Below are 11466 nucleotides of genomic sequence, written 5' to 3'. Positions count from 1 at the left end.
TTCATTAGTGATTCACATCTTATTATAACATATATGTTCGAATAACCCGCCAGAGTAGAACGGTGCTACGGTAGATAAGGCCGTGTTCATCGTTACCATAGTACACCCAGGTGTCGTTTTATCCTTGTTCAACATTCGATGAACAATAATGATAAAACGACACCTGGGTGAACCTGAATGCAATCCAATATGGCGATCCAGCAACAGCGACTCATTCGACGGCATGTTGTACTTCATAAGATGACAGATCGATAAGTCGTGGTCCACAAGTCAAGAATGCAAGTACGCCGTAAAAGCGCATCACGTGTTGATAAGGTTAATCAACAGCGATAACGAGTCGCGTTATTCAGTAAGACGTGGCGAACTCCCGCAGAACAAGGTACGTTCCTATCGTCTTGTCAAAGTTTTATTGAATCCCGAGACGCTTTATTAAAATCCACCGCCACGTATAACGGAGTATCCCGTCTGCACGCTTTACGACAACAAACAGCTGATACCGCACAGCCGGCGCCGCTATAGCAACCTCGCGCGCGCTCTCGCGTTGTACCGTATCGTTGACGGCGCTATTACGAATCGTTTATAGTGAAATAATGTGTGTGCGATATATGAAATATCCGGTGGAATATTTCAATATCCAGTCAGTGGCTCTTAACTGCGTTCGGAACGACGACGTTTAGTCGTAATTTGCAAAAGTATTAGATTTTCTAAAATATTTATGAGCTTTTGAATTGGAAATTTTAAAAGAATATTTGTGCAGAAACTGATTAATTAATTAATTAATTAATCGTGTAATTACACTGAAACCTCGTAATAGCAATTCGGGGATTTGAACGTTATAATGAGATTGCCCTACTTCACTTCAAAACAATTAAATCTCGAATTAAATTCAAGATTTTAGAGACTGTGTGTTACACCCGACTCATGCTACTCACAGCGCGAAAAACATTTTTTGCGTTATTTCGGGTTCACTATTACGAGATTCCAATTTAAATGATAGTTCAATTGTATATTTATATTTCAAAATAGGAAAGAGAGAGAAATCATAGCTTTAGGATGATTATGATTTTTACCGGAAGAGTCTTTCACGATACCTGCGGTCGCATCCACGCTCAACTTTCTCTTATTCATAAAAAGTAGCTAGATCTAACGCTCGCGCAATTAACAGCAGATGTTCTTTCGAACATCTGTATATTATATAACAAGAACCTCAAGGTAGCACCTACTGATATCGATTTTGAAAACTAATACAAAAAGATATTTGATACGCTTGTGTTAAAATCCGCCAACGCTTTTTCACTAACACGTCGAATTAACAATTTGATTTTTAATTGTTTATAAGAATCAACTGGTAAATAAATTGTTCACTTTTCTACAACCATATTAAGGAAAAGTAAATATTAAAAATTATAAATTAGATGCAACAGAATCGTTCGTAAATAAAAAACAGGAAACGCGCGGAACCTATAAATCATATATATATATATATACATATATATATATATACACATACATATCGATTTCTAATATAGTATATAATATATGTATATGTATTCCAAAAATATTTACATAGTTACATAAAATCTGTAAAATATACTATTGTTATTGTAATTTTTTCTCTAATACAAAGACAATTAGAAGAAAAATACATAAAAACACAATTTTTAATTTATTTATATTATACATATATACACATATAGTATACATATGTATATATACATATATGTATATAAATTATGTAATTTTATAACACATAATTTTTTTGTAGTGTATATTACAGATAATTAGATAAAGAGAAAGAGGAAAAAGAGAAAAGATGAAGGAGAGAGAAAGAAAAGGAAAAAAGAGAGAACTAAATTTAAGAGCTATAGGCGATTCCCGTTTATTAATAAATTAAGCCCACATGCGTATAACGTTCATTATGCAAGTTTAAAATATCAATTTGATAATAATTGATATGAATACATGTATTCTGAAATATTACACAGCTCTCGATCATATTGACAACATTATCATTTATACGTGTATGCATCTTATCATTTGATAAAAGAAACAAATATTAAAACTTATAAACTCGATAATACAAACAAGATCTAATTATTGTAACGTAAGAAAGTTTTCATTGTGCTCTTGCAATACCTTCGAAGATGATACGAGTAAATATTTCCAAGAGAAACTCATAAAAGTAAATAGTAAAACATCATATGAGGTCAATATATTGATCATCGTATTGTTACAGCGCTGATCGTTTGATTTCTAGTGTAGCAGCGCAGCAATTATGCTGTCATGTAATAACGGCTTTGCAAATCTTATTGAGCTTATAATGCCGCATTAACTCGTCACTAATTTCTCCATGAAGCAGATTTGTTATGTGGTTCGCGTTACGAGCCACTTCGCTATGTGTACATATTAAACGTCATTTCCATCAAATGCCATTCCTAGAATTAAAGGGCGAGCCGTACTCCACGACCTCAATGAACGTTTGAATAAGAGCACCGCAGTGAACCCCAAGAGATAGAAGCTTTACACTGTAATAACATTTAATCGCCAAGAATTTAGTATGTACTTTTATTATTTATTATTACTTGCTCTCATCTTATCTTGTGAAAAAGGGTCGCCTTTTAAATTATCGTTATATGATGGCACGATCAAAGGTAGTCATGAATTATTTTCTCGAAAATATTCTCGTCCTGCCTTTTACAATTTCTGAAGATATAAAAATCATATCATCCGTGTAATTCTCTCCCTCCCTCCCTCCCTCTCCCCATCTCTCTCTCTCCCTCTCTCTCTCTCTCTCTCCCCAAAAAAAATTTGATATATTAAATATCATTTTTAAAATACATAAACGTCTATTATATAAATATACTTGATATATTTTTATTAGATATTCACCTTTATATTATGTCACACACATATACACACACGCATACACACACTTTAAATTATTTGGATATATCTAGAGAGAAGTTATATTGTTGTATAAATTATGTATTGTCTTCTGAATGTATTCTTGTTACATAATCATATAATTATATCAAGATAAGAGGCTTAAATTGGAGAAATGCATTATTATATTATTATAAGCTGATTTCTACTCAATGCATTTCCTGTAATTTAACTTGAAATAGTACCGTAATTATTAACACATTTACCGCCAAAGCACAGTATTTAATCATGTATCACATAACGACACACTTTAGGTTTAAGCATGCGATGAAAATGATGATGAAATTTTCAAAAAAATATAATCCGAATTATCCCATGATATTCGGGATAATTGGACGAAGCATCCTGCGGTTTTAGGAGAACTTCTTATGTCTTTGCGTAGGTGGCTATTGTGAAATGTCCCATCAAGCTAATGGAGCCCGTATCGTCGAGGTGGATGACCTTGTGCCTATCTTGGCACCTACCGCCGATATTTCACCGCGACTAAAGACTTTGGCAGCTCATTTTATCTCCAAATACAACGTAGAGCCTTCCTTTATCGTTAGAGTGCCAGGAAGGTAAATTTCTTTTTAATAAAAAAATTAAAGTCTTACATGCGCTCTACCAAATATAAAAATAATTATATAAGATATTATGTATAACACAATACGGATCCTATAATCGTCAGATAAATTTATATTTTTATGAAAACGCGACACTTAAATTTTATAGATATAGGTCATTCAGGACGTGCTTTTATCAATACATACGTGCTCTTATTTCTGAAATTTTATAGATAATAAAATTTTATACTGAATGCGCGTTGACATCGTTATAAGCGTGTTCTTGAATAGGTACAAGCCATAGCTTCTAGAACTTCTGCAAGTTATTTTGGTAACGATAAATACATTTTACGAGTATTTCTGTTCCGTTACAGAGTTAATCTGATAGGCGAGCACATCGATTACTGCGGATATTCGGTCTGTCCAATGGCCATTGAACAAAATATCCTTGTCGCAGTAACATTATCGAAAGATAATGAATTTCGTCTTACCAATGTCGATTCGAAGTATGAAGACTTCCAATGCAGTTTTGACAACACGGGGTAAGCGTGCAATTTAACAGAAGTCTTAAGTTTATTCAAGGAACAATAAGTACAGTAGATAGAAACGATAGTTTAGACAAGTTTGAGAATTTATCAATCAATTTTGTAAGTTTGTAGAAACTATAAAATGATACATTCGTTTTAAAAAAACTTTCCCGGGGTTATTATTGTAAGATCTTGCGATACACATCGTATCTAATACAATATATAGCCAACTATACCACACGTGGCATATAATGTAACACCTCCATAATGCACGTCGTGCTCAAAGTTGTGGTCTTAGGCACTTATAAGCACTTATAGCTCCCTAACAATTTAAGCCTCCTGATCCCTTACCGCGGCCATCTTGGATTATGACGCTGTAACCAGAATTATGTGCGATTTATTCGTACAACGTACGTGCATTCTTGCACATTGGTTGAGATAAAATCTCTTTCTATTTTACAATTAAATTAATCCAAATGGAAAACATGGTAGTTATTTTACGATGTGAAGATCCAGTGAAAAAATAACGGATGACCAACGGACTTGTGCTACGCGTAATGTAAGAAAAGCAGATGATATTGTGCTCGCGCGCAACCTCGCTCTCGTTTGGATTAAATTACCTCCGCGCTTTCTTTGCTCTATGTATAATACCGAGGAAGATAATATGAACTTTCTTAATCTCATTCATTATTCAATGTCGCGCAACCACGTCGGATAGCATATAACTCAGATGACAGACTTAGCGAATCTACCATTATCGATTTTCCAATTTTTCTGTCATGTATATACGTGTTAATTTTTACAGTGATAACAGACAAAAGAACGAAAAAGATTAAATGTACGAATAAAATATCTAATAATAATAATCTTCCTCTCGCAACACCTCAATGCCGAGAGTTAAATTTCAATAAATGTACGTACATACATGGAATGAATGTAATATTTTGCTGTGAAATCTAAAAATTTAACTATAGATACAACTCAATAGATAAATCTGAAAATAATTTTACCATCAAAATAATTATGAGAACATTTAAGCGCTGAAATACTAAAGTAGCATTGCTCAAACTAGTTCGCAACTAGTTAGCAACTTCTGCTAACTAATTACTAACTAGTTTGTGAGCAATGCTACTGTAGCAATTAATTTGGATGTCTTACATATTTATTTTTGATGGTCCAAATAAAATTATTTTCAAATTTGTATTTAATTTTTTAATACTTGAACAAAATTGTTTTTTCCGTGCAAACGTAGCGTAATCGCGTGCATTTCAGATCTTATATTAGCGATAGCGAAAGCGGACCGGCATGGTACAAATATTTTCTATGTGGTGTAAAAGGAGCGCTGGAAGTAATCTCAGCGGAGTCAGTTCCAACGGGAATTCTGATTGCGGTATGGGGAAACATTCCCCCTAATTCTGGCCTTTCCAGCTCCAGCGCTTTGGTCTCGGCCGCGCTCCTTTCGGTCGCACACGCTAGTCAGGTGAGCGCTTTAATTATATTTCATCCTATACGCGAAACATTTAATATTATCACGTTTTCCGCCCCGTATCACAAAATAATATCACAAGCGTTATGTCATCTAAAAAAATTATTGTAAAGGGAGAAAGAATTTTTTAAACTCTCAAAATTACCAACAAATAAAGTAAGACTAATAAAAGTGCGATTAATTTTACAATGTGAAATTAGTACTTAAAATTAATGTTCGTAATAAATAAGTATTCGAACGTTTCGATTCATTTTGGAGATGAATGATTTGAAATTATCCATCATTGATAACAACTCCAAAGTGAGTCGAAATGTTCAAGCATTATTTATTATGAACATTAATTTTATGTAGTAGTTTGTAAAATCGATTGTGCTCTATATATTGGGTCGCACTCTCATTAGCCTTTCCTCTGTTGTTTTAAAAAAAAATAATTAACAAGCAGCGTGCTGCGTACGAATGGATGTAGTTTCAAAAGTTCGCAAATTACTTTTTTAGACTTTAATTGGCTCTAGAAATGTTTTTCACTTTGATGCGAAGTTACCCGACAATTCTTTCGCCTAATTCTTCAATTAGACTTTTCTGTTTTCCAACAGACTTATACGAACGACGTAGAAACGGTATCGTATATATTTATTTATCGATGTCACTAAGTGCTGAGAGGTATTGTGTTTAGCCAAGTGAGTCAAAATACCGATCACTACTTCGTATAGTGTTCTTCCATTACTTCTGCGCTCTTGGATATAGATCCTATTTCCTTGGACGGTTTCGTGCTCGAACGGATATCGAAAGCGACATAGACGCCGCAAATCTTTGAGATACTTCTTTTAATGCTTTGTATTGTTTTTCGAGTAGCATTATCCTATACTATATATACACACCCCTCAACTTTCTCCAAAGCCTAGATTTTTTATTTCTTTAACAATGTTCATCTTACAGTTACTTCGCACACAAATTCTGTTATTTTAAATTATAAATGTATTTATTATTTAGGTTATAATTACCTTCTTAATAAATTATCATATAATATATATATAAATTCTAATTGTTATCACAAATATTATTTGTGATAATAATATAAGTTATTTATATTATATTAGTACCAGTTATCAAAGCATGAATTGGCAACTATCAGTGCTCGTGCAGAGAGACATATCGGCACTCAAGGTGGCGGAATGGATCAAGCTATCGCTTTTCTCGGGAAAGCAGGTAATTCTGATTTTCATTAATTTATATGAATAAAATATTGCTAATTAATTCATTTATTTTTGCTAGTTTAAAAAAATTTGATCCTTTTTTATTATTATTCTTATATGAAATTAAATCATTATATGATATTAAATCATAATATAATTTCATAAGATATCTTTAAAAATTAGATAATTAAAAGAAAATATTTCTCGTGGATCAATCTATTTATAGTAATCCCCAAAACATTTTGATTGCAAAATTTATATTATAAACATTAGATCTAAGAATCATCTTAAGAAGTTCAATATATATATATATATATCATTTTTTCGCAATGTGTGTGTGTGTGTGTGTGTGTGTGTATGTTTTATCTGTAATTTGTTCGTAAAGGTACTGCTAAGTTGATAGAGTTTAATCCCCTGCGTGCAACTGACGTAACATTGCCAGAAAACGCAGTGTTTGTAATAGCACATAGTCAAGCGTATCACAACAAAGCCTCAACCGCTGACTATAACCTCAGAGTTGCAGAATGTCGGTTAGCCGCACAGGTATTTATATTTTTTTATAGTAACATCACATCTTTTAAGAAAAGAAATTTTCGAAATATTATATATTTTTAAATATCAATTTAAATTATGATGCAATTTACGCCATTATTTAATTAACTTTTCGGTTCAAACTATTGCAAATCCTTTAAATCTTCGTATAAATAAACACAACAAATTATTCAAAGAATAAGATTCTTTTCCCGTTTATGTTTCACTTTCGTTGTTTCTTCAATAGACATTGATTGATGTGCTTCGCACTTATTCAAGACATTTTCTAACTTTTAGCTTCCCTAATTCTATTTCCTTCGCTTTTGCCTCTTCTCAAAAGTTATTTATTCCTGAACTAATTTAATAATATATAAGGAGAAATACAGAAAATAATACAATAATTTATTCACGATATTACACCACAATTCTTTTTCCTCAACTGAGCAACGAAATTTGTCTTTTCTGTTTAGATAATAGCTAAGAAAAAAAATATAGATTGGGAGCATGTTCAAAGATTAATCGACATTCAGGAGAGACTTGCTTTAGATTTGGACGAGATGGTTACTGTAGTAATGACAGAACTACACGAAGAGCCATATACTCTTGATGAGGTACACATATAGTTATACGCAATAAATAAAAAAGGGAAATAATATTTTTCTCTTATACAGTTTCTTAACAGAGGATATAAATCTTCTTAAAGATTATTAAAGAAGAGCATCCCATAAAAAAGAAAACTTCATACATCGAAGTGTATAAAAGATGATGAAGAAAAGTTTCGTGCAATTTATTCATGTTAAATTTGATATCGGATGAATGTCTCGTCATTAATGGTGAATCAAAGGGCAATTACCAATGGAATACATTTTTTTCGTAGATCTGCGGAAGCCTCGATACGGATTACGAACGATTGAAGAAAACGTCTCTCGTCAGTTCCTTTAATATCTCGCAAACGTTCAAACTGCAGCAACGGGCTCTGCACGTTTTTCAAGGTAAAAACATCAATTTTCATGCGCTGGTCTCAAATCCGATAAATCAAGTGAGCTTAAACCCTTCCCTGTTTTTATACGCCAATATATTCTTAACTTTACCATGCAAGCAAATGCCACACTACAATTCTCTTGAATTTCATGCTCATTAAAAAAAAAAGTTCAAAGATGTATTATTAAAAAGTTAGGAATCAAACTTCGTTCCGTCGCATTAACTGCGTTATTAGAGCAGTTAAGTATTTTCCATCTTATCTCTCGATATTACCATCAACAGCGTAAAAGCAGCGTGAAAGTTGCAGATTGAATCTCTGAAGTTATCGCATCTCCTAGTTTTGTGCATGAAACTGCACCGGTAAATAATTATGTATATGTACAAGTATTATTGTTCTATGAAGCTATAAATTATCTTGCTAGGCATATGTCGATTGCAACTTGTAAGGATTTGAAAAGTCCGAATTCTAAACTTAAGTCTTCTGATCACCCCTCACTACTACCCCAGATTGTGAAGTAAGAAAATACACAATAAAAATTCTATCAAATTATATTTGAATAGAAACATTTTTCACTAAAACATTTGGCAGAATAGACTTACAAAATATATGCTAAAAGCTTCTTATGTTTTGAGAAAAATTAAATTATATTTTTTTTTATGTTCATTCTATTAATTTGTCATGACATTCTCGTTACTTCAAATTTGTTATTTAATTTTTCCCTTCTATTTTAATATAATATCTATTTTCCAGTAGCAAATACTACGATAAAGCGCATATATTAATTAACGTCAAATCGATTAGCGTCACATTAAACACTCTGCAAATACCTGTTAAATGTTACATTGAATCATCATCACGTCGAAAACCGTGATGGTTCATTATCACGGTGGTCAGTAAACTCGCCTCGATTAACTGCACCGCTGCTCTTACACCGCAGAGGCCGGCAGAGTGCTCACGTTTCGTCATATAAACGAGGAAGGCAGCATAATGGAACACGAGAAGCTTCAACATCTAGGCAACCTGATGTCGAAGAGCCACGCCAGTCTCTATAAACTGTACGAGTGCAGCCATCCTAGCGTGGATGCGCTCGTCGAAAGAGCCATACTTTGCGGTGCATTCGGCGCTCGACTCACAGGAGCTGGGTGAGTATATTATTACACCAACCTAAAATATTATAATATTCATACACGACGAGAAAATGTAAATTATATTCAAATTGAATTTTATGCCGTACCAGAGTGCTTCTTGTGACGAGAAATTTATCAGAGATAATATATTAAATTTACATTAATAATTTATTTAATATTTTGTTGTATATTAATTTCACACATTATTTGTCACTTTTATTACTTGACAATGGAAATAAAATCGTTGTTTTCGTAATGCAGTTGGGGCGGTTGCATCGTAGCTATTATTGATAAAAACGGAATTCAGCAATTCGTCGAGGATCTCCGAGCATATCTTTGTCAAAACAGCACAAAGGATCGAGCGGAGCTTGAAGACATGGTATTCCCGACGTCACCAAATCAGGGCGCTATTATTTACACAGCGTCAACACTGTTCTGAACCGTAAAACCTAGCTACGATAAATAAATATAATGGTTTCACTTAGTCCGCGTTGTTACACCATCCCTTTATTGACATTCCGTCATTTTCTCCTGTTCACTTTATTTTTCTTCCCCTCTTTTACCCAACTTTCTTTCATTTTCTCCTGTTCACTTTACTTTTCCCCTTTTATTCAGCTTTCTTTCATTCTACGTCACAAATTTTGATTGAATGACAGATTTGATTCCACGCATCTATACGCCATTCGGTGTTTCTTTGATATTTTTTATGCTCGAAACCCACCGTAAACGAATAGCATATTATGTTTAAACTTACTTTACTGCTTGCCATTTAATCATTAATATATGAATCCTATTAATTATAATTGCATTAAATGAAATCTATTGAATAGAGTGCCTTGTAATCGCACACTATAATATTCTCGAAACAAATTATGTCATGTCATAATTTGCTATTTCACAAATGTACCAAGTTAATTACATGATATAATTATAATGATTAACATAAATTATATTATTCACTTGTAATATTTTTAATAAAGATATAATAACGGAAGAGAAGACATATATGAAGATGATTTTTAAATCTTCCCCTTTTTTGCTAGATCTTTTACCTTTTTTTTACAATGAATTAAAATCAAACCACTAATAAATTACGACAAAAATCAATGATAGACAAGTAAGAATTTACCCAAAAAATTTCATTATGTGTAAATTATCATAATTTACATATAATACACTACATAAAAAATACATTTAAACTACCAGAATATACTAAAATAACATAAAGGTTGACATAATTTTTTCAATAACTTTATTGCGATTATGATTTATAAAAACATATTAATAGTCAAATTTACACATATTACTTGAACGTACAAAAAATATTAAAAATTTTTACCTACGATTTAACATACGGCACATAAAAATGATAATTTAACGTTGAATATTAAACAAGCGACATCTTTATCATCTAAACACAGACGTGTTTAATTATTATCACTTTTGACTTTAATTCATTCACAACATGCTTTCCATGCGTTTTAAAGAAGATATATGTATCTTTTTGAAAATTCCAAGGAGAAGAGAGATGGTTAGTTGAGTATATTTATACTTCATTTTCTTCTTGATACATATATTCTCTGTATGGTGCTGTTTTAATGAAATGTGTAATACAAGATTCTTGTTATGTTTTCTAAAATATCACTGGAAAAATGTATAATAACGTATAAAATTTTAAAATATCCAGTTGGAAATAAATGAAAAAAGGTTATATTCGATCAAAGCGGGTGTCTAGTAATAATTTGATTATATTATTATTATAGATATTTCATGTTTTAAACTTATTTTATCATGTAAAGAATTTAACACAATAAATTCGACATTAGTCAACTTTACAATTTAATAACATTTTATTTAAAATGTCAGGTCATTTTGAAAATTAATTTTATATTCACTCTTATGGTTTTGTCGATATTTAGCCGTCACGATTACATAACCGTAATAACATAAAACCGTTGAAGTTTAGATGATTATTACGTAACTATAATGTGACCGCAGCGCAGTAATACGAATCCTAGATCCAACTAAGGTCATACAACCATGCGATGAAAGCATGTACCTGTAAAGGTGATATGATGGCAGGACTTGTACTGCATATTTGCAAATTACACCAGATATTACTTCTCACAGTGCTA

General features: G+C 32.2%; 1 protein-coding gene across 1 annotated transcript; it reads left to right on the top strand.

Moving 5' to 3' along the window:
• The first annotated feature begins 270 nt into the window (after positions 1-270).
• Galk (N-acetylgalactosamine kinase) lies at positions 271-9893 on the top strand. Its single transcript, XM_018538446.1, has 10 exons — positions 271-379; positions 3326-3500; positions 3860-4027; positions 5285-5492; positions 6596-6704; positions 7077-7234; positions 7693-7833; positions 8100-8214; positions 9142-9346; positions 9593-9893. Exons 2-10 carry the CDS (start codon positions 3340-3342, stop codon positions 9768-9770), a joined length of 1443 nt encoding a protein of 480 aa, XP_018393948.1. The 5' UTR covers positions 271-379; positions 3326-3339; the 3' UTR covers positions 9771-9893.
• The last annotated feature ends 1573 nt before the right edge of the window (positions 9894-11466 follow it).

Source organism: Cyphomyrmex costatus, unplaced genomic scaffold, assembly GCF_001594065.2.
Source record: "Cyphomyrmex costatus isolate MS0001 unplaced genomic scaffold, Ccosl1.0 scaffold193, whole genome shotgun sequence".
NCBI classification, from domain to species: domain Eukaryota; kingdom Metazoa; phylum Arthropoda; class Insecta; order Hymenoptera; family Formicidae; genus Cyphomyrmex; species Cyphomyrmex costatus.
This window is presented reverse-complemented; position numbering and strand designations above follow the sequence as displayed.

What these genes read in the sequence shown, in the direction of transcription:
- Galk (XM_018538446.1), top strand. Translation starts at nt 3,340, where the DNA reads ATGTCCCATCAAGCTAATGGAGCCCGTATCGTCGAGGTGGATGACCTT. An exon ending in CGGTCGCACACGCTAGTCAG is followed by an intron (nt 5,493 to 6,595) that starts GTGAGCGCTTTA and finishes ATATTATATTAG; the next exon opens with TACCAGTTATCAAAGCATGA. An exon ending in AGCCATATACTCTTGATGAG is followed by an intron (nt 7,834 to 8,099) that starts GTACACATATAG and finishes TTTTTTTCGTAG; the next exon opens with ATCTGCGGAAGCCTCGATAC.